The 24,079-nt window shown below is 41.1% G+C and overlaps 1 protein-coding gene across 4 annotated transcripts in view; it reads right to left on the reverse strand.

The window, feature by feature from the left end:
• HECW1 (HECT, C2 and WW domain containing E3 ubiquitin protein ligase 1) overlaps window positions 1–24,079 on the reverse strand; it is a 253,036-nt gene that overhangs the window by 20,160 nt on the left and 208,797 nt on the right. For all 4 annotated transcript variants that reach the window (XM_066557176.1, XM_066557193.1, XM_066557201.1 and 1 more), the window contains 6 exons: window positions 23,711–23,794; window positions 22,592–22,701; window positions 20,374–20,494; window positions 18,839–18,952; window positions 15,943–16,095; window positions 112–210 (listed from right to left, as the gene is read on the reverse strand). In XM_066557176.1, coding sequence (XP_066413273.1) covers window positions 112–210; window positions 15,943–16,095; window positions 18,839–18,952; window positions 20,374–20,494; window positions 22,592–22,701; window positions 23,711–23,794 — 681 coding nt within the window. The remainder of the gene's footprint in view (window positions 1–111; window positions 211–15,942; window positions 16,096–18,838; window positions 18,953–20,373; window positions 20,495–22,591; window positions 22,702–23,710; window positions 23,795–24,079) is intronic.

Raw genomic sequence — 24,079 nt, forward strand, 5'->3', positions numbered from 1 at the left:
AGCAGAAAGAACTTGAAGGTCAGTGTGCTTGAAGCAGCACCCTGAGGGTCTGTGTCTCTATAGGACTCCCTGTGGGATGCTGTTTGTGCATGGTTGTGGGGTTATACTCACAGCCTTAGCAGGGCTTTGTAGAAGGGCCTTGTGAAGAAAGCATCAAGAAGGTACTGATGGATGAGAGCCAGGCCAAGAATACGACCGCTGAACCTGAACCTGGGAAATAAAAATGCAGAGTTAATGAAGTGTAACTCAAGATTTCCAGTATAGAAACTTACACAGTTTTTTTTGTTTGTTTGTTTCTGAATTAGTTTTTCACATTTATTCCCTGATTTTTTTTTTCCGAGCAGACACTAAATGCCACTCCTCCCATGTCTGATCAATAATGGATCTCCTTGATGCACCTCCTGATGTAGCCATACCTGCAGCTGGCATGTTATGTGCTCTCCTGTGCCAAAGCAATGAACACTCACTTTCTGTTATCTCTCGTTCAATGTTCTGATATAGACTGACTACATCCAACACAGTATTTGGCCAGGGAAATACTGTAATGCTCCACCTCAGCAGAAAAAATGCTATCTTAAAAGAGCTGCAAAGGATGTTTGGAGACTCAGTATATCCAGTTTCTGACAAGCAACAACCCTGTCTGAGGTGGGGCTTTAAAGTACTTTAAAAGGGTAGTGAGTTGACTTGATAGGGAAAAACTGTTCAAATAGTTCAGCTAACTGTTGTGACCAAGAACACATTAAAATCAGCATCTAAATTTCAGGCACACTGTTCCAGACCACTTTCTTAATTTTGCTGCTCAGCTGTTTTCAGTATTTACACACTCCTCTGTTTGTTTCTAAGAACAACCACCCCCAGCCCCACTACAGGTACACTCAAATAGCACCCTGCCCATTATAATCTGTGACTTGTGATGATAAACTGTTAAATTTTTCTTCCTATGATTTCTTCTATGACTTATTCTATATTTTTTCATCAAACCTGCTTTTAAATCAATCATCCCAGACAAAAAACCACAAAACTGGTGTGAGTCCAGGTGAGTTTGATTTTTGTAAGAACAACCCCCAACAGCCATTCAAAACTTGCTTATATGTAAGAAAGGAAAAAATCCATCACCCCAAATGTGAGCACTCTGAGCTGACTGGTAACGCAGAAAAGCTTTACTGCACAAAAGATGAGAAACATATCAAAAAGTGTAGAAACCATTCCTTCAACTTACAGGAATCAGTGCAAAGACCTCTCCTGCACATGAAGGAAACACGAGTCTGATTGTAATAAAGATGGCAAAGAATATCTGTTCAATCAACTGAATGCTCATGGGACAGAACAACAAGTGCTTAGTATGTCAAATGGGGCACAAAATAGCCTGCTGTGGGCCCAATTAGCATTTACATCACTACAGGAGCTGCCTCTGGGTCCCCTGAATCAGAGAAAGGTGCTTATGATATGCAGCTGACCAGCCACAGAAGAATGATTATATTACCCCTTACAGCTGTTTCCACAGCAGCAACAAAAGGCAGCTGTTGGCTCTAGTTAGGGCCTGCTTCACTTCACTTGTGCTCCAGTGCAGCGCTTCCAGCAAAAGGCAAGGAAACGAGGGGCAGCTGATACAATGAAAGCACAGTGGAAGCCAGACAGCTCAAACCCCAGAAATGCTGAACCTGTAATCTGTCAGTTTTATAGCACCTCCAGGATCTATAATCAAGTCCGTTTGTCCTAAACAGCGCGTGTCAGCTTTTTTCATTTTGTTCTTCAACCTCATACATCCCCGTAGGTTTTGAAAGTGAGGACTGAATGAAAATGCTGGGGATGTTCCTCACCAAGTGCTCACCCCACAGCTACTCAGCTGTGTGGGACTGGGCAGACAGGAGCCACCTGGAATAAAGCAAAAGTGAACTGCCAGGAAAGATTTGGGAATGTGGCTTCTCCTAAGAAACTGCTTGAATGTGTGAACAGCATCCCTCTTCTCCTTGCTGCTTGTTTCACTTCTGCATGGCTTTGAGGGCATTCCTGCAAAGCTGACGTGAATGGGTCATGCACCTACACCAAGGTGTTTACAGCTAGGGACACATGTTCCAGGGGCCATTAATGGAAAGCCTGATTTGAATCAGTGCCTTGTGGCAGAACTGCATCAAACCATCCCAAAGCCACAGGCAGGATTTCTGTGTGAAAGGTCCAAGCCTGGCACACCAGCCTAAGAACACATGGGATAAGTGAGATGAAATAATTAATAAAACATTGCCACTGCTGGTGCCTATCAATACAATGGATAAAAAAGCTGTGCTGCAGACTGTATTCCCTGGCAGCTCTGTACCACCCCAGAAAAACATGGTGCTGTGTGGCCAAGGCATGTCAGCTCTCCAGCCCACAAACCCTTCTGCCCCTGCATAGAGCTTGGTATCTCTTCAGAGACTTGCTATACTTGACTCTCTTCTGAAGAATGATGTAGTAGAAGGTTCTCTGGCCCCTTGTCCCTGCTGGACAGGGCCTGGGACCAGACATGACACTTCTCTGGTCCAGCACTGAGAAATATGGACCATGGTAAGTCAGCAGATTCCTATCAACAGGAGCCATTTGCTGTCTTTCTCAGAGAACAAATACACATTTTATCTGTGTGTGGCTCCATTCAGTTCATCAAGCTGCCACTACACTCAGACAAGCATAGCAGTTCCACTTAAAATGTATCAAAACTTACAAAAAAGTAAGAAGAAACAAATTGCCCTCCTTAAAAAAGCCAGTTAAAACAAAGCCAGACTCTTGTGTTTATTTCTTCCTAAAAGATTTAGAGCACGGTGAGATTTAGAGGTGGGTAAAACAGTCCTTTCAGAACAAAACAAGTTTTCTTGACAGAATAAGCAGCACAAAGGTAAATCCTGGCTCGAGGGCACATACCTTCCTTAAGCCTGAATTACATTTATCTTTCCAAGGAAGTGTAAAATACTTGTTTGGTTTCTTTCTAGCAGAAAAGCTAGTTTAGGAGAGGTGGGGAATGCAGGGTCTTGCTCTGGCCTTTTCTTTCAACACCCTTCCCTTTTGGAGACAATGATTGAGTCTGAGTAATGTGCTCCAGAGAGAGGGTAAATGCAGGAGGCAGTTAATGAACAGGAAATGGTGGAACGAGAGACAGAATTAATGAGCAGTGGAGTTGCTCTGGTTTGACTGCCTATTGACGCTGTTCGTCCACTCAAAAAGGACATTGTGTGCACCTGCTTTCTGGCTTTTAACAGCACTACTCTTTGACCCATTTGCAGACATTTCCACTGTACCCAGCTAATTCCTTTTCCTTCTGGAGGCTTCAGGTGCCCCTGAAGCAGCCACAACAGCCCATTGCAAAGTAACAGGCTCACTCCCCTCGGTGGGACTCTGTGAATACTTGCGACATATCCGTGTGCTCAGGGAGAGACAAATCCATGCTGTAGCAGCAACTAGGCAATACATTTTCCTCCCACTGCAGTTGAGTCACAGGAGATTTAATGTACTCTGGTCCTTATCATACAGCACCCGAACAAGGCAGGACCCACAGTGACCCACAATTTGGTACAGGGCTCCTCTTTAAGGTTCAATGAATGGAGCTCTACTTTATTTGACAGTTTTTCCTTGGATTCAGATGGATAACGATGTACCTTGAAAAAATTGTAATCTGTGCGTACAGAGGAAGAACAGTCTTTATCATTCTGTTGGGAATGCCTTGGGAACCATGCCTTGTGGGCTAAATTAGGTACGGTGTAAGAAACTTCAAATCCTAAAAAGAGGATGACCTGATGAAATAAAAAAGATTGAAAATCCTGCAAACCTTATATCACTCAAATACATCAGCTGCATTTAAATGTGCCCTTCTTGGTGCAGTAGCTTGTGAAAAAATATTCAAAGTAGGGCTTGAGAGATATAAATATAGCATGGTTCACATCAAATTTGAAAATGTCACTTTCACAAGACTTGCTTTCTGTAAGTGAAATTTACACATTTTGTTGCACCAGTTTTAAAACTCTTGACTGTTTAATCATGCAGATGAACTTTTGGCCACCCGAAAGACAAGCCGAACAAACAAGGCTACACTGTGTTCCAGGGTTTCTGTCCTTGGCAGCTCTTCTGAAGACAAATGGTATTTGTCAGGTGGATCCACCTGGAGAGCCTATTAGTCCTTTCACAGTGGGAGAGACTGGATCTAATCTCGATCATTAGTAGATACCAGAGACTCTAACAAGAGGAAAATATTTATAAAGGCACAATCATGGGAAATACTTCACCTTGAACATGCATCTCATTAGACAACAGAAAATTCAGTCACAAAACAAAAATTTGTAGGAAACTGGGCATCATGGATTCAAGAGGTTGTGGTACAGTTTGTTTAAAAGCACTGTTAAAACTGCCATTGTTATGAAGACACTTGTGGTTCACAAGTGAAGGCCAGAAACTGCTGATTAAAGGAATTAAAAATCAATTCTTATAGTCTAAAATTTTGTGATTTGCAATCTTTTGATATGAGGGGGGAGACAACATGCAGAGGAAGATGTACTGAGTCTAGGATTTCTGAATTTTGGTGTTATCACCAGCACTAGCACTTTTTAAAAAAAGAACTTTTTCTTTTAATGCATGAAAGTGATAAGAATTTGTATTTTGCAAAAAGAGTTGACCAGCAAGATGGTTACAACAACTGTGCCTGGACTCTTTTTAAGAGAAGAATTTTAAGCAATACTGGCAGTGTGTCAGGCACATGCTCCAGAGGTCTGTGTCTAGATGTTGGCAGTACACATCCTTGTGTTGGCTCAGTGCTGGACATGGCCAACATGTCCTACATGAGCTACACCTACAGAGAAATGATCTAGCAGAAGATCAGGTCACCTCTACAAAACCTTGTCAGTGGATCAAATCCACACCTCTATCTATCAGCCCTCATTAACAAATACCTTTCTTTAATTTGGTGTGCACATGTAACCCCTGCTCACTCAAATGAAAGAACATCTGAAGGGGCTAATGGGATGACATGAAGCATTCTTCTGTCAGGAAGGTTGAGCCATGCAGGCTGGGACAGCTCACGTGTTCTCTTTATCTGACTTGCATCTGCAGACTCCTCTTTTTCACCATGTCATTTGGCCTCGTGGCAAATGCGCTCCATGTGTCTGCAGGTTCAGAGGTGGATGCTGTGGCATTCCAGCACCATGCCTCTTCAGTTCAGGAATCTGATGACCTCATGTGTCATTAATATGAAAGGAATGGCTCTTACAAAGGCTGGAGACAGAAGTTCATGAAGTCTCAGCACATTAAAGAGAAAAGGTAAAATAACTCCTAAATTAGTCATAGAGGAGAATTCCAATGTAAGGAGTAACAGGAGTACTGTTGGCTCATCTTCTTTTCTTATATCCATCTCTAATACAAAGAATCCTTAGAGAGATCAAGATCTTAGAGAGACCAAGATACAGTGTTGGGTCACATTTGCACAGCATCTCCCAATGCTGCTCTGACTCCAGTAACTAACCACACTGGCATCCCACATGAGAATTTACTCTAGGTACCTACAAGCTTCTTTTGAAGGAATGGTAATGACTCACCCCAAGCAGGTTTTGGTTTTACCTCCTGTGCATTATGTTCTAAATACTGAAATGGATCTTATCTCATATATGGTCAAAATTCATTCCAGGTTTTCATTCCAGGTTTACTGAGTTTGTAAGGGGAAACTCCATACTTCCTCACTATGAAACCATAGAAAATTCTGTCAGGTAAGCTTCATTTTTCAATTAAAATGCAAAGAAAACATTTAGGACTACTGACATGGAGCAACTGTGTGTGCAGATTTCCAGCCTGGAAACTAAAGAACCTTAAATAGTTAAGAATCTACAGGGATTGATTCCTGCTGCCCCAGCAAATGTGACTGGGATTTAATAGAGGATACTTGCTACTCAGAGCCAAGGCATTTCATTCAGACATCAAAAGATCAAGAAGCATATTCCATGAGCCTCTCTTTGATAATCCTGTCTGCTTATTATGCCTATAAAACTTAGGGGTTTTATTGATATTTTAAAGGAAATTTGTTACACTCATTTAAGAAAGCACTAGCCTCTCTTAAATAGCCCCTACTGTAAAGAGGAACAGTCCAGCAAACCTGCTTGTGCAGTGTCATAAAATACAAAGATAGTGCTCAGAGAGGATGAGAAATATAGGTGCATCACCCAAGAACTGGAATTAAACAAGAAAAGAAATAGGGTGAAAAATGATTTTCAGAAAGAAAAGCAATGTGGTACAAAAAAAAATCCTTTACATTTCAAATCCCAAACAGATAATTTTCTTAAGATGAAAACAAGCCTTTCTTTAGATATTTTTACTTTTGGTAGGCACCAGAGTTTCATATGATGAGTAACTTTATGTGAGCCAATCTCTCATTTTATTGCTAATTTGTGCATATATTTTCTGCTGCAAAAGGTCAGTACAATATTCGCACTTCAGTTGCCTACTTCTATTTTCTGGATCTATCTGCAAGTGGAACACATTTCTCAGTACCAAGGAGTAGCCACATGAAAAAGAACTATTGCTTACATGTGATGGAAATGTGAACTATCCATGTCCTTCTAAATCTCTGGAGCTCATGCATCCTAAATTAGCAACTAAACCTCAAACCATTCCTGAAGCCTAAATTACCAGCAACTGAAAAACAAAGAGATAATCCAAACCTTATTACGTCTTTATTTAACCTAATCAGATCCTTCAAGTCTTTTCCTTGTCCCTAACCTAGCCATTTGTTCACTCAAAATATCTTTTCTTCTTTCTTATGTCCTGGCTATATCCACCACAAAAGAACTGACAGAAAAGGTTAAAAGACTAATTGTGTCACAGAGAAGAAAGCATGAATTTATGGCAAAAGCTGCAGGCTATTCTGCTTTATCCAGAAAAATGAGAGGCAAAGATAATGTAGATAAGGGAAATTCATAAAATCCCCTTGGGTTTCTCTTCAACACAACGTATCAGATGGTTCCTTTCCTCCACACAGTAGCTCCAGATAAACACTCACACGGACAAAGGGTTCCAGCTGCATTAGCTCAGCACTGCAGCCAAGTCAGGGAGGCCCACGCTGGATTTGCTGGCACTGCCTTCTTGCACATGAGCTGAACTGTGCCAGAAGTTCTCACTGCAGGTGCAGGAATTCCTCTGCATGGGGCCATGGCAGGCACACCAGCCTCGGTGTCATGGGCTGTCTGAGCACCAGAGACACCACGCGTTGGAAACGGAGAGCTGATTTCCAGGTCTGCCTTTAAATCTTGTAAGGAGATTAAAAATGAACATGGTCTCTCTCTGCAAAAAGAAATCTATGCTAGGTATCATTTTATCAGTAACATGTTCCATGAATGCAGGGGTTTGGAGGAGGAGAGGAGGAGTGTCCAAGTGCTGAAGTGGCCATCTCTGCTTGCAGAGCCACCTCTCAGCCTCAAGACCATGATGCACAGTCATCCTCCCCGGGGAGAACCCCTGCCAGAACACAGCAGCACGAGCACCACTAACCTCCATCAGCACCAGGTTGCCCTTAGCTTCTCTTGCTGGTACAAGGGATAAGACACACTGGCCTGGGAGACTCTTGGCAAACACTCCTCTGCCCAGCAGCTATGGAGGGGATCCAGACTGAGGTATGAGCTACTGGCTAGCAGAAAACAAACCTCTACATTTTGTGTTTCTCAGATCTTAGACTTTATTGATGACTGGCAAATCTCAAAGCAGAGGATCAGCTTCCAGAGGAGATCAGTGCAAATATTTCCCTGTGAAAATTGACAAAACTTAAATACAAAAGTAGAATAACTTATCTGAAGGTATCAAGAAAACAAGTGATAGAGTCAGCAATGGAATCACAGTCCTCTGAGTCCCTTCTCCATTCTATTTGTTTAGTCTATTTGACATTTTATATGTTTATCAGTTTATCATGAGTTTATCATCGGTTCCTGGTAGTTCAATTCAGTCTGATGCTTATGGGTCATTTTATTTCAAACAAGCAAAAGAACATTTTCATCAAAGACTTTGATTTCTCAGTCAAAGACTTTGGAAGAGTTGTTGGTGGGCACTTTGCAAACCTATGAATTGGTGAAGTTTCAGACATCACATGACTTATGTTTGCTTTCAATAGCTTTTCCATGTGTTGAAACAAACTAGTCAAGCTATGGGGAAATCCACAGATTCAGTCATCTGCCAGACAAGAGTGTCATAAAAACACAAGCTGAATGACTGCACATTTTCCTTCAATGGCTAACTACAAACACTGCAGCCACAATAACTGACTTATTCTCAAAGGAGGCACATCTTCTCCAGCCTGTCTGGGGTATTTAAGCATGAGAGAGACTGCTCATCATAAAGCCCTGGTAAGCACCCAGGAATGTTTACCCTGCGTGGTGAGAGGTGATGCAGATATCCTTGAGCTAACTGCAAACAGCTCAGGGGCAGTGCATCTGCAGGTGATGCAGATATCCTTGAGCTAACTGCAAACAGTCCACGGGCTTTGGACTTGCCACCCCTGTCCAAAGCCACACACTTGGGTCTGCACTGTGCTGCAACTCGGCTAAGGATGCCTGTCTCTCAGGACGAGGATCCTCAATTGAGTAATGTCAGAAATCTGGGTGCTGATAGTCAGACATGCTATGAAATGTTTGGCAGTCCATTACAGGTCTTGTTTTGCAAATCATTGAATACTTCCAGCTTTTACTAATATCACTGCAAACTGACCGCTCTGATCCTCTTCTCGGAACATGCAGAACAGCAGAACCTTTGCATTTGTTTTCTGAAGCCTAAGAAATTTTTTTAATTTTCTTTACAAATCTTTCCAACATAATTAAATAATTCCAGTTTTTAGTATGCCATTTTCTACAATGGAAGAATAAGTCACAGGGTACAAAGCTTCCTTCAATAAGCCACAAGATGCTGAATGTATACTTCTGTATTCTTGCTATCACATGAACTTTTCTCTTAGAGGGTGACCAGCTTAGGATTTTTCTCATCCTCCATAACTTTATGGGAATTTTCAAAAATGTTCCTCTTCCAAGCTGGGGCAAAACTGACAAACATTACCTTTCTCCCTTCAAAAACATACATATCAGATAAATCTTTAATATTCCCCTTTTCTGGAATTCAATGTAACACTAAGGTAACATACTGAAATAAACAAATAAACATACTTTCAATAAACAAATGAAACTTCCAACTTTCAAAAAATCCCAGGGAGAGGCCTACAGAAAAAGAAATGCCTTTGCTACTCAAAAATGAATATGGGTGATTTACTGAAAACAGTATTTCTCTATAAGCAGTCTTTCTTTTGATGTATGAATTGTGTTACTTACAAAAGAAGATTATCTTGGGAATTTCTGCACCTGCTTTAGCTGAATTTGCTTTACCTTACTGAAGTCTGAATAAAATGCAGTGAGAAGTAAGGAGGGGAATGATGACTGAGCAATACTTCATAGTGACAGCTCAGCCTTGCCATTCCAGTGTGGCTGGAACAGGAGATATGACAACGTTCATCACTCACGGGGAGTTTTTCACCACTACCAGTACACAGACAATCACTGCCCATCCTGCTGCTTCCCTGCAGGCCCACGTGCTCAGGGACAGCATGGATCTTACCCTCTTCTCCTCTGCCACATGCAAGGTGCAGACACTACAGAGATTTTCATGTGAAACCTCCCTCCCATGGGCAGATTTAATCTGCAGCATTGCAAAAGACTAAATGGCCCTAAGCAAGGGAAAAACCCATAAATACGACTTTTGTAAATACAGAACAAAACAGAACAGCCGCCTTTCCCTCAAACCAAACTCTAATTTGGAAGAAGTGCTACAGACACTCTGAGACTCAGGGAAGGGAAAAGGGGTAGAGACTGTGAGAGACATCTCTTCTTTCAACTCATAAAGCAACACCATTCTGATCCTCAAAAGAGCTTGGAAAAAATTCTCTAGTAAGAGAGAGAAAGTCAAGAGTAAGGTAAATATAAAGCAGAACCTTTTTTTAAAGAAAAAATGGTTGCTGTACAAGCTCTGTTAGGAAGAATGTTTTTTTCTCCTTCAGTTTTGGTTTGCCTTTAATCTTCCAATTCCTCCTGACCCATAATAAATAATTAACCAGCTGTTGAGGCAGGCTGTATGTGATACAGTCATACATCAAACTTAATAGGAAAATCAAAGTTTACTTAAGTACAGGAGGCACTGAGAGAGATCACAGTACAGCAGCAAGAAGGCATTTCAGTAACATACCCTTTTCACACAGTGAAAAGGTCTTATAAATTATTTCAGCTGCACATTTATTTTAATATCATTCTTGTCCAGAAGATTTACAATAGTGCTTGAAAATTTCTCATGCAGACATAATTTATTTAAAATAAGATATTGCTAGTAATTAAAATTTATGGTCTAACATAACATTAAATGCTTTGGTTTTCTACGGTGCCTTTCATCTGAAAATTTCAAAGCAGTTCCTAGCAGTACTGTACATCAAACGGAATTCAAGTTGATTACATACTAGGAAATCTCTTCAGATGGAAACTGAGGCAACCAGGCAATCATCTAATTTCAAAAACAACTGGATGTAGCTTGATGCCTCACTCTGGGGTGCATTATCTGATTTTTAAGGGGATGATTTCTCAGTGTTTAGCATAAACAGGCCCTTTCAAGACGGCTGCAAATTGGTCTCCTAAATTAATTCCTCCCCCAAATGCACACCCACACAAGTGGCCCTTTTAAGCCCAAAACCAAACTCAGTGTTTCTAACTCCCTGACTGAACAGGTATTGGGCCATATATAGGTTGCCTGCCACAACAGCTGAAAAGTCAGAGAGATTCATGAGTAATTCAGACCACATATTCCTAAGAGCTCCCTTCAGTCAATGGAGAGGAGTAATGGCTGTTTCCAGACCTCCTGCTTAGATGTTATGACTACATTTCTCCACTGTTTCTATAAAGAGCCAGGGAGTGTGCCTAAATCCATCCCATGAGCTGGTCTGCATTGGAATACAACCCATTAGATCATAAGGCAATTTGTCACCTTCTTTAAAAACACTTTAATTGAAATAAGTCAATCTCTGTGTAGAAGGATTAACAGAGGTTTGTTTCCTATAGATCTGCCTCTGATGGCCCCACATTGCCACACTGCAGTAGCTCCCAGTTCCTCCTCCACATTTCTGCTAGCACTTCCCAGGCTTTGGAGTATCTCCAGTTTCTCCCTTTTGTCTCCCCTGAGCATGCACAGCTCTGCCTCACATCCCTGAGCTACCGAGGAAGATGATGTGGCTGCTTTGCAGCCTGTGCCTGGGATGGACCTGTCAGCTCACTCATGCTGCCTGGCTAGCTCTGAGGACAGACAGCACATGGCCAGCTGTGAGGACAGACAGCACACATCCCTGCTGAGCTCTTCCCCCACCTCTCTAAGCCACTCTTCCGTGGATCTGTCCTTCACACAGACACAAGTTTGACAAAGCTTTTAGGAAATTATTATCTTCAAGACATTTACCTTCCTGTCAGACAGGTCTTAAACTGATTAGGAATCTGTCTGATGGATAGGCAGGGCAATTGCACAAGGCACAACTCATAAGGAAACCGGGGTAAGAAAACCAACCAAGCTCTCCAAGGAGAAAAGACAGCTGAAGTTGCAACATTCTCAGTTCTCCTTGGCTTTATAGTAACAAAAAAAGGGAAAAACAACACCCTGCATTCTCTAGCATGCTACACATGGATAGTGCTGGTTATGTGGTTTCTCATTTACACAAAACAAATAAAAAGGCTGTTCAGAGGTTAGCTGGGGCTATGCCCCCACAGCATTGTGTAGGCAAAGGGAGCTGCCTTTGCCCGAGTGCCAGAACACGTAAAAGCAACAGAGGCAGTGCCATCATGCCTGAAGCAATCAGCCCTGATGGGAGACAGCATGTATTTGCTCAGCTCAAGCAGTTGCAGTGACCATGTCAGCTGACTTGGAGCACAGGGAAAGCAAGATCTTGTCTGCATGGAGAATGGGTGCACCAGGCTTCCATCTGCCTGCAGAGTGAGATGCAGACATTCATGCAAGTCTTCTGTCTGACTCTGCTCAGTGGCACAGACTAGAATACGAGAAGGGGGACTAGAGAGAAGAAAGAAAATTCATTATGAGAAATGAATGAAGAAAGTCCTGCCACAAAGCAGTTCTAAATGAGCATCAAATTATAGAGTTCATTAGGACAATGTGGCCAGCAATAATCTACAACTTCTGGACACCTGAGCATTGGGTCTGAGTGTATCATGTCTGTGGCCTTCAGTAGGATTCTGAACAAAAACATTTTACTCACAGGTCTTCAACTTTCTAAAGGGTCTGATAAACAAATGCATTAATTTTCATATAAAGAAAAACAAACAAAACACAACAGGGCTTCTCTGAGATGGATACAAAATGCTAAGTACGATTAGCAAGCTGTAAATGCCTCTAAGATAACTGTAGCACTGGGGTGCTGCTCTCTGGCTGCATAAATGTCACAGCAAGATCCACAAATGCTTACTATTACAAAAACCTATGCTGTCACTAATTCACAATGAAAACACAGAAAAAAGATGTTTCAAGTTAAGATCCCTCAGATCTCCAAATGAATGTCTGTGAATGATTTTTTTCTGTCTAGGCCATTTGGCCTTTTATGCAGAGGCTGGGCTTGTTTTCACATTTTTTTCTTTTGTTCCACATTTTGCCCACTTATGTGGAAAAGGGTGAAGTACCTCCAGAGGGGGTGTATTTCAGAAGATGTTTTCAAATATCTAGGCAAAAAGCTAGACACATTTACCTAGATCAGATAGAATGGCTCATTACTGGAACGGATTAAAAGCAGCTTTTCTGGCTATGAGCTTCAGGTACATTCTGTAGCATGCAGATAAAAATATATCATCAAACTTCCTTGGTCTAGGAGTTGTATCTGTCCTTTCAGATAGAAGGGGATTTAAAATATTTTAACTTTAAAAATGTGGGATATCTTATATTTTGTGTGTTCAGTATGCACATATGTTAACTGAAGGAAAAAGTCTTATTCAATGGAAGCTTGCAGGAAAGGTGTTAAATCTCAGTTTCTCCATAAATGAGAAATATTTTCCAGTCATTATGTCTCTTTCTTAACTTGGCATATATACAACTAGTCTGTGCTTTGATGTGCTCATTTTGGACTCAGAATGCTGTTTGTACAAAGAACAAAGCATGAAATAAGCCACTAAAAGGGGCAGAACTGTAACTTTTAGGCTGGGGAAAAAGAGCAGTGTATTTCTCCATTCTGCCAATATGAATAAAACTTCACATCTTTGCATTTTGTTGTATTTATCTCAAATTCACCACTGTTCACTTAAGAAAATGTAAAATAATTTTGAGAGCATTTTTTTGCTAGCTCTGTTTCTTTATATATCTGTGTCTAGAGAGGTCTTGCAGAAGTACCATAGAGAAAAACATGCCAAGGGTAGATTTCACATAAATAACAAGCCCCACAGCACCAAAAAGCATACAGTTGAAGAAATCTGCAAATCTAACCCAATTGTGGTTGTGTGGTTTTCATGACTGACATCAGACTTCAAGCTTTGAAAAGGCTATGAATATTAATTACCTGTGACCCTGGAACTCTCAAACTGATTCATCTATGTTAGCTGGTGCTTCATAACAGATTTGAGAACAGGAAAGTGATATCTATTTCTGGCATGTGACAGGAAGAAGGCTCTGCTGGAATCTTATCATCAAGTAAATCTGAGAAACAGAAGTTCTAGCTCTGACTTTGATGAGAATGAAGAAAGCCTGGGAACACCAGAAAACCTCATTCCTCAGGAACAAACAGCAACAAGGCAGTTAGTACAGAGTCCTCACAGAAGTTAGCTTGTAAAGCCTTAATGGGAGAACTGAACTCACTTTCAAGAAGGTTGGTTCAATTCCTATCTTCACTGGCTGCACAGAATTCTGAACACAGGACTCTAAGGTTACACACGAATAGCTGATATCAGTCACACAGTATAAAAACATTTAGAATGTCTAGATATCTACAAGCCAATCATGAAACCTATCAGGCTAATTATAAACTGCTGGTCTCAGGCAATTATTTCCATAACAGGTTCATGAAGTATTTCCAAGCACCAACTGGATTGTTTATCTTCCCCTTGGGTTATGCAATCTTGTCCTATTAACAATACTGCATGTGCAAACCTTTTCATTCGTAGCATTTATTTCTTTCTGCAGGCCAAGAGGCCAAATTTATCTTTCTTAAAAATAGGAAAACAAAATGTCTGAAGGCCAAATAACATTCTGCATGCAAGAAGCTGGATTGATATGTGCAGTTGGAGAAACAGCCTACGTGTCTAACAGCTGTTGATTTTTGAGTTAAATGCTAACTGCTACAGGAAAATCATATGAGGTGTCTTTCTGCTGTTCTGCATACCCAGGACACCTTTAAAAATCTGCCTCTTTCATGTTAAAATCTCCTGAGGCACAGAAGGACAAAATGAAGGGATCAAACACAGCATATATGTCTTGCAGTAGAATTTATCACTTAAGAAAATTGCAACTCTTTGCAAGGACAGTGTTTATAACAGATGAGAACCAAGGGCATGTTTCACCTGCTCTGAGATAACATGGCAGCACCATCTCTGGACACAGAGGAGGCTATGAAAAAGCTTTGTCACAATGTGGGCAAAATGATCATGGGTTTGCACCTGCCTAGTTGGCCCTCTGCCTGGAAGTCAAAATACATCTCTACAAATAACAGCCTCCTAAATCAGAAGTTTATCCATGCTGTCTGTTAGGATAGGACACAGCACAGACTTTATTTCTTCTTGAAAACTAGGAAGGCTCCAGATAATGTCTAATGAACAGGATTGCAGGGGAGGTGAACAAGCTGTAAGAATTAAGCTGCTCTCTTCCTGCTCATGTCAGTTGAGAAACACTCTAAAGCAAGGATCATTGTTAGTTCCACTGCTGGAAATGATAATACAAAAAATATTCCAACAATTTAGAAACCATGCCAGTCCCAAGCACATTCCTTTTCCCCTGGGTAACTTTAACAGAGGTGACAGCACAACTGTTCATGATCTCCCACCTGCTGTAAGCCAAGCAAAGGAGGGGTCTGTTCACAAGAACAGAGGAACACATACTATTTGCAATTTAAAAGGGGCCTGCCTCCCATTTTAAGAAAAGGATCTCTGAGAAGAGCCAGTGAGATTGACAAAGAAAACCATCATAGGAACAAGTCCATGTGGCAGCACTTCTTTGACACAATGAAATCCCACAAGGGACCATGTGATGCCTGGGGCTCGGAGCCTGTGCTTCACTTAACCACATCTGAAACTACCAAAGTGAAAACAACTCCCCAAGACAGACAGATCTGCAGGCAGAAAGAGAAAATGAGGACATCACAATATGCTTTCAGAACTTTTGATAAAGAAACAAGATCAGAAATATGTCTGCATACTTAGTAAGCTAAAATATTGGCTCACTCTTCCAGCCCTGCCCCAAACAAGCAGGGACACTGTCAGGGAAGAAAAGGGAAACTGCTTTCACTGGGCCTTTTTTAAGGCCTGTGGTAGGAACAGAGCAGCAATGTGGCTCTCAGAGAACACTACACAGCTTACAAACCTAATGCTGTGTGATGTATAGAAAGGTCACACTGGCTCTTTTCACAAAGGGATGAAGGAGATGAAGACTGGATTAAGCAGAACTCTTCTCCCTGTCCTTTTTATGTTCACACAGAAGTTCACAAACATCAAGTCCCAAGTAATGCCAGCAGGATATTTTAATAGTAGTACTTCATCACAACTGCTTTTTCAGAGCCTGATCTTGTATTTATGCTTAGTTCATCTCTTCCTTTTCACAACCTACTTCCCCACCTCTTCCCAGAATTAGCAATATTTGTATGCACTCCAGTCTAAACTGGGAGCTTTTGTTTTGCTTTTCCATTTTTTTTATTGCTCTGAAACAATTCTTCAGTTCTTCATAAAATGTTCTTACCATTCCAGGTGATTTTCAACAAAGGCAGACATGGGGCTGATCTGTACAGTGTAGGTGTCGTTGGCTGAATACTCAAACAGCCCATAATAGGGATTGAAGAGCTCCTGAGACAGAAGGAAAAAGAATTCTCGGGAGGGGCCACTGTAGTCCAACCTGGAAAGAAAAAGGTAGAAAAGATAAAATGAGGCTCCCTATCATTTGAGTGGATTTCCTGGGTTTGCCTGCACTGGCTGCTGTCTTAGTACAGCAGCCTGTGTAGTCAAGTGTTTCTAACATGATTTATCTCTCCTCTCAAAACTTGATTCCTGAACAAGTTGCAATGCCAAAACTTCACCAATATCAAGGCTGATCTGGGAGGAATCATAACTGGGACACATGCTGTAAGTAGTTTACTTTCCTTTGTTCCAAAAGCGTAGCAAACTGGAGGTACAAGGCCCAGCCTTGCCTCAGCTGGCTGGCCAGCAGAGGAGTAGCTTTCTAGTGAGTGGGTCTGAACTGCCTGTGAACACCTGGGTTCACAGACCACAAAGCCTGGGCTAAATGAGAAATTGCTCTGACCCTCCTACACTGAGATGCACCCAAATCTAGCCCCAAGGATGCTTTTTTAGCTACAGAAACCATAAAGAACAAGACCAAATCCCAGCAGAATTGTCTCTTAAGACAGAATGGTGATTCTTTGCTTGTTCCATCCAACCCTTCCACTTTTCTGTTATTTTCATGTGGTACATCCTAAATTGAGCTTTGCTGTTGTATGAATTTGCTCTGTAGAGAGCCTCATTTTTTCCCTTGAATTTTTACATTCAACTTGGAAAACAAAAGGAAAACGAGACTAAAATTTTTTCCTGAATGCATTAAATGAAAAGTCTGGCGGATTTATTAAAAACAGATCATTCTCTAATAATGGTGAGTAGGTTTTTCCCACATGTAGCAATATGAAGAAATGATCTGTAGCCATATATCATGTGTGCCAAAAGATTTTCTGTGGTGGACACTATTCCTTCTACTTAACAATTGTAAAATAAGTAGAAAGCTCTGCAACTGGATCAGAATGGTCTGTGTATGGAGTTATAGAAGCATAAGTGAAAGGGGTTGAAAGATTGATTTGTGCAACTAGAAATATGGAAAAGGGCAGACAGGCCCATCCTCCTGTGTTTTATGTCTGGAGATTCAGTGCTCTCTTTGAGGAACCTTAGCTCTGGGATCATGTGATGACATGAAAGCCACACCTGTAAAAGAGGATGGTAACAAGCCCACATGACCCACCAGTGCCAGCCATGGACCAGGCCTGGTTCCATGGACATCAATGTACTGGGTTAAGCCTGATAATAGCTGGAGTAAAGAACTACAAAGATGTGTCTATGTTCAAAAACCTCCAATGGGAGACTAGCTACTGCATTTCTGGGCAACACACTAACTCATCATAAAGCCTTTATAGTTCATTTTCAATGGTCTTTTTCTTTGAACCGTGGGAAGCTGTGCCCATACAGCATCACGTGGCCATACAGCATCAACTCTTCAGTATGGAATTGGCATCTTAGAGTCCTTCCAGCAGAATGTATATTAGCATTAAGCAGCAGAAAACCTAGAGGAATGTATCTTCAGATGTAAATGAATCAGTGAAAAATGAATGAATTTGCACATCGAATTGGTTTGTAATTTCTCCTGAGGACACCATGCCACACAGAAAACAAAATGACTTTGGCCAGTATTAGCATTCCAGAACGCTATTCCAAAAACATAAACTGAAGTGTGCAACATGTTTATGCTTTACTTGCAGGCCAGAGGCAAGATCAGCTGTGAAAGATGACCTCTATTACACAATATTGAATCCATAGATAATAAAAAGTAAGAGTGAAAAAACCCTGATACTGAGGTCACCAAGTGATTCTCTTTGAGACTGGCAACTTCTGTTTCCCACTGTATGTAACCTGTTCCAAGACAAGGGACAGAAGCCCTTCACTTGCCATGACACCTCAGAGCTGAGAGTGTCAGCATTTGCTGGACATGTTGGGAGTTGCCTCAGGTACTGTCTGATACCTTTGGGACTGAAATCCTACACACATGGGTTTTGAACAAAGGAAACTTTACATGCAAAGCTACTGAAATACAATTTCATGCCTCTGTCATATGGCACATTGGAAACACACACATAATGGTCTTTCCATTATAAAAGCATGTGGATTAACCCTCAATTACAATATAGCTCTTGAGGTGAACCAGGGTGGATTTGAAAAGTTGTGCTTACAAACAAAAGGTCCGGGGTTGGCTTTCATCATACAAAAATGGCTCATGGATTTTAAGAGTTGTACAAAGCTTCCTGACAAAAGGCCTTCTCAGGAAACTTCTATTGCTTTCAGATTCCAACTGCACGAATGAAATTTTAGGGACTAAACAGCATTAATGTTTCTCACTTAAGATGGAAACAAGAAATCCACATATGGATAACAAATGATCATTAGTTGGCATGCAAAGCTAAAATTTTTAAAGCAAAACCAGATCTATTGTGAAGAGTTAGAGTAACAAACTGGATAAAGGTCTGGTCTCTAGCTGTAGCCCTCAGACCAATTCAGTGTGTAAATACTGGCCTGGAGATGAGTTTTCCCTTCCAGCCTGAAAAAAAAAAACTACAGCAAACAAGATAACAATAGATTTAACCACTTAAACTGTCACTTTGAGACATCTAGATGGAAGGGGTAAAACTGTTATAGGAAAATGAAGCATTATTGTTATGTTATTTTTAACAAACGTTTGCCTTGATTAAGATGAATCACTTACTCAGGGGTAAAACAAAACCAAAAAAAAACATTACGTAGCAAGAGTGGTTCAGCATTAGTCAACTTGTTGTTTTGCAACATAGCAGCTGCCTCAGAGCTGAGAGCATTGTGTGGTTCCCTACCCTTCCTCGCCGACGAATGTGACATAGAGTTTGTTGCGCTGGAGCTCCTTGCGGGAATAGGCCATGACCTGGTTGAAGGTGCCTTCCAGCAGGTGGTCACGCCGTATAATCAACCTGCAAAGGGCAGTTTGATGATCACAGGAAATAAAGATCTGATCATTGGGTCTTGTGGGAGCCTGTGAGGCTGGAGGTAAACAACAGCTATAAAGAGAGACATTCGTTCTCAGAGAAGTTCATAAAATGGCACCTGCTGGTGCCCGTGCTACTTCACCATTAGAGGTTTCCATTGGCTTTTCTATGTGCCCTGAAGGTGAATTCCTTCACAATGCCATCATTAGGTTCAAAGTGCTGCTCTGCTGCTAAGACTCTCCGCAACAACCCATATGTACAAATTTATGTGGTAGAGGGGGCTTTGAGTTCCCTCTGTATATGAAGTCCCAGCTTTCTGGAATTGGCCCCTTCCTGGATTTAATCCAGTGAATGTCCATGGACATACTGCCACTGTGGTAGGGGAAGCAAAGGGAGTTATCAGCCTCTGTTTATACAACACATCTCTCATTCCCTTACTAATCTTTACAACAACTTAATGGATAGTACTTTTACACACCATCTGTGCAAGAAACCCTTCTTGTTCATATGTTCATGGACATTTTAAAACAGACCTTCTAAAATATATTTAGTGTCTGCCTTGGACTCATTTAGCAGGACACCAAAAGGGGTAACCACCAGCTAGGACTCCTCAGCTCTATAAGATCATTTTGCTGATGACATTTGCCTGGAATAAATTGCTTGGCTTCATACTTTTATTTTTTCCACAACAGATGTCCTTTGGTAGGAAGCCAGCCTGAGGCATAAATTCAACCAGATGCCCAGGAAATACCTTAGAAACAGCCCACAGCCTTTGGCAAAGTTGGATAACTAGATTGAGCACAAGTTGGTACAGACTCAAAAGCCAACTAAGATGTATGGAAAGAAACTCCACAATCAAATGACAAAGAACCACAAACACATGAAGACTGGCACAAATCTCTCCAATTTGAATCCAGGAGGGCTATCAACACAAAAAACTATGGAAAGTTAAACCTGCATGTACAAACTAACTTGTGTAGGATCCTGTCCTGGCCCTGAGTTACACTGATACCCTGAGTTGTACATATCTACTGCTATGTAGATGCAAAGAATTTGGAGTCATCCCACCATTACAATGATATAGCTGTGGTTAATATCTGGTGAGTGCCTGGAAGGATAATTCTCCTACTGGCAAATTATAGGTAGGAATATGAATATCCCTGTTAAATAGGCAAGAAATGGGAAAGTAAGAGAATACGAATCTTTAGGAAGAAAACTTCCACACAAAAGCCTCTTGAAGGTCACTCTTTTGCAGAGTATATGAAGATCTTATCTTTCCCTGAGGTTATGTAAAAAAATGCAACCTCCAGGGTGTTTTACACTCCCTATCCCTGTCCTCATGGATAGTGAATGACAAAAGACAAAGTTATGTCCCCTTAGACTGACTGAGTGATTTTAATACTTACTTAATTTTCCCTGGACCTTGCCCATACCCTTTGGCTTCAAGTTTTCGATAGAAATTGCGCAGCTTGGCTTCAAAGTCCCTCCTGTATGGAGAAGGTGCTCTTGCACTTGCTCGCTGCAGCCCTGGAGGAGGGAAAATAAACAGCATCCTGAGGTGTTAGGGGCTTGACATTCTTCCAAATCATGCAGCTGATGTTTCCACACAGAACTGGTTAATAAATGTGTTAGGAACTTCCTGCAGGTATACAGTGCACTCACTGTTAGTTTTGATCTATCTGGCATCAATAGAGTTGTAAGTTCCTGTAATTCAGTGATGGAAATGAACTTCCAGGGACTGTATCCTCTTCACTAAAAGTACTGTTAAGCTCACCTTGTGTGTGTCCTTGTGTTGCCTCTGCCTTTAGCTGTGACTGAATGGAAACTGAAGGATCAGAAAGCCATGAGAAAGACTGACATACATATCTACCTTTCATGGTCAGTGGCATTTAGGTTTTCTTTCCCTTTTGCACTTTTAAGAGATCTCTCTTCCTCTGCATTGTATAGGATATCTCCTTACTTGGCAGGATTAAACCTCTGAAACTCAGAGCAATGCTTCTCACTGGAGCCTAGCAGCCCAGCCAAGCTGGGAGTCAGGTTTCCCTGTGTTAATCTGACTGTATATTAAACACTTCCAGCTATCAACACAAAACCCTTCTGTGGCATCAAAAAGGATTTCTGCCAGCAGGAAATGCTACATTTCCTTATTATGATTCACACATAGCAGCAGATTTTTCAGCAATTTGGAACCTGTTTTGTTTTGAAGGCTGCATTCTCAAAGTAGGAGATTATTCTTTTTGTATAAACAAGTGCCACACCATAAAAGGCCAAAAAATGGATTAATGAAATCCCATTTACCTATCTCATTACAAAAGACAATAAAAACCAGCCCTTTTATGAGAAATCTGGCAGCAAATGCTCCACAGGAAAGGAAAAAAAGCCCATCACATTTAGTGGGAGCCCAAAGTATCATGATTGCCATAAGGGAAGGACATTACTGTCTCTGCTGGTAAAACAGAAAGGTGTATATACATGCAGCACAAAGAGAATCCCTTACAACACTTCTTTCTTCTGTCAGACTTTTGTTTTCCCCCAGGACATAAGAGAAGGGGTGCTCTCATGGGCTCTATAACCAGGACAGAAATTAGCAAGAAGACAGTATGTTGCTGGAAATGAGTATTTGCCCTTGTGTTTTCACAAGAACAGTCTCCTAAGTCACATTTGTGCCATATACTTGGATTCTTGTCCTGAAGAAGACTTGCTTATGACCTGTCCTGATATAGACAAGGGGAACTTGTACTCACAATGGCGTTAAAACTCATTAATGAAAATAGGACATTCTGACAGAACACAGTTCTCCTGTAGAGAAGGGTTTAGCATTTATCTCCATCACATCAAAACCTTTCCATTTTCCACATCCACATCCAAGATTTGAACTTCTCTTGTTCCTTAATTTTGTTTGAAATCAGATAATTTAAATGCATGCCCAAAAAGCTCCACCAAAAATTGATTTCTTCAGATCACATTTCTGTTGATTCTCTCAAAATGGCCACTGGACACACAGCCACAAAGTGAGACTGTGGTGGGGGTTGTGCCTCTTGGCAAAAGGGAGACATTAGCTCCTCAAATTTCTATAGCATAAACAATAACTTCAGAGACATAGCACAGCTGGAAATAACCTTCTCAGACAGCATGTCTTTCTGGAAAATATGTTTCCTGTCGAACCTAAGTTAATGGGTTCAACACGGGAGGTCAGGCTAGATGATGAAGATGATCCCCTCAGGTCTCAAAATAGATGTGCCTAGGGAAGAAGAGAAGTTTTTGGAACATTGAGTGGAGGAGACTGAACTTTACAGGGGTACTGGAAGTCCTGCAACACACCTTCAGTTTGGAAGGTTCTCTTGGCTGCTGTCACATAAAATGAATGTGCTTCCATGTCAGTGACTTATGCTTGGAGTACACCACCCAATCCTTTCCAGCGATATCAAAAGGTGTACGTGTATCAATAGTCACACAGCAGCACTGGAAACTGACCCAGCAAAAAAAGCAGCTGGGATCAGATTCAGAGTGGGCACTGGAACTAGAAGGCTGACAGCTGATGCTGGCTCTGAATCTGCTCTTTTCTATTTATTAGAAGAAATACCACAAATGCAAGATTTTGTTCTAATTTTCCCATCTCCTTACCTGGAGAGTTTTGGGGTGATGAACAGGGTGAGCAGCGAGGAGAAAAACTGTAACCTGGATGGAAGGCAGCCTGCAGTGGTATGTAGGACATGATATCCTCTTCAAAAAGGCTGCATGCAAAAAGTCATAGGGAAATATTTAGTTCACATTCATCACATGAAGGAATGTAAACACGCAGCATGGTGCAAGTTCATTGTGTCAGATGTTTGGGTGCATCTCTGAGCTCATGGATTAAAAAACTCCATAGGCTTCCCAAAGACAGCCTAGTCACTAGCAATGAAGAACAAAATGAATTTTAATAGATGTTTGATGCTAACATGATAGCTCAGTCATTGATGGAGAGCAAAGACATGAGGCTATGTAGGAAACAGGAGCACATTCAACACATTAGCAAAAAGAAGTAAAGACGCACACTCTATCTCCCAGGCTGTTTTACTTGGGCCATTTTCATGTAGTTCAGTGCTCTGACTGCTTGAATTGAAATGATGGGAATAAGTTGTAAACTTCTTGCATTAGGCAGTGCTGTCACAGCACACCAACCCCACCTGGGTAATGCAACATTTCCCATCTCAGACCAAGACAATAAAATAAGTTCTTAGCTGCACTGAAGAGAAGCAGGACCTAAAGACCAAGCTCTCTGGTTCCAGTACAAACTGAAGCCTTATCTTCATTACCCAGACAATGCCCACTGCACTGGACATTGAGGTTTCATGCATGTGTGGCAGCACTGATGCAGTAAAATTATCAATTTCATGAGCAGTTACATTATTATAGTGAGAAAGACAAGGGATTTTTTCCCTCTCTTTTTTGTTTTTTTTTTCTTTCTTTAAAAAACAAGATTTTTTTCCATTAAAAGGAAACATTTTGAGCTGATTCTTTTTTATCTGCTGGTAGTCAGTATGGTAGCAGCCATACTGACTGAGCTGGCTGGATTTACTGTGCTGTTGGAGGCTGCCTTCCAGGAAGTACAAATTGACAGACTGACTCTGGCTGAATCATTTTGGATGGCTATCAGTATGACCTGATTTAACAAAATCTTTTCAATTATGCTGAGAAAGAGCCAGATAGTTTCTCTGGTACTGTAAGTAATGACATTATGCTATTGATCAAATTGATTACCTCAGTAGAATTACTAAATCTGCATCACACGACAACTTTTCAAGCCCATGTGTACCCTCTGTCCGAATGTAATGGATCTTCTCCCTGAAATATAAGTGATATTATGGAGAGGAGAAGAAAAAAAATATAAAACCAGAAAAAAACATGCCATTATCACAGCTTGAGCCATGCACAGAGTAGTTATTCTTTGGTATTTTGCCAGTTTCTGGTAATTCCTTATAAAAATGGCAAACATCCTATATGCCTGATTAATTTTCTAATCTTCTTAACAAACTTGCAAAAAAAATTCTGTCTCCATCACCCAGTTTACTGATCCAAAAGAAAGATATTTTATTCCCTATTTTAGAGAACAGAATGATTCTTAGTCCT

Source organism: Molothrus aeneus, chromosome 1 (genome assembly GCF_037042795.1).
Source record: "Molothrus aeneus isolate 106 chromosome 1, BPBGC_Maene_1.0, whole genome shotgun sequence".
In the NCBI taxonomy this organism is placed as follows: Eukaryota; Metazoa; Chordata; class Aves; order Passeriformes; family Icteridae; genus Molothrus; species Molothrus aeneus.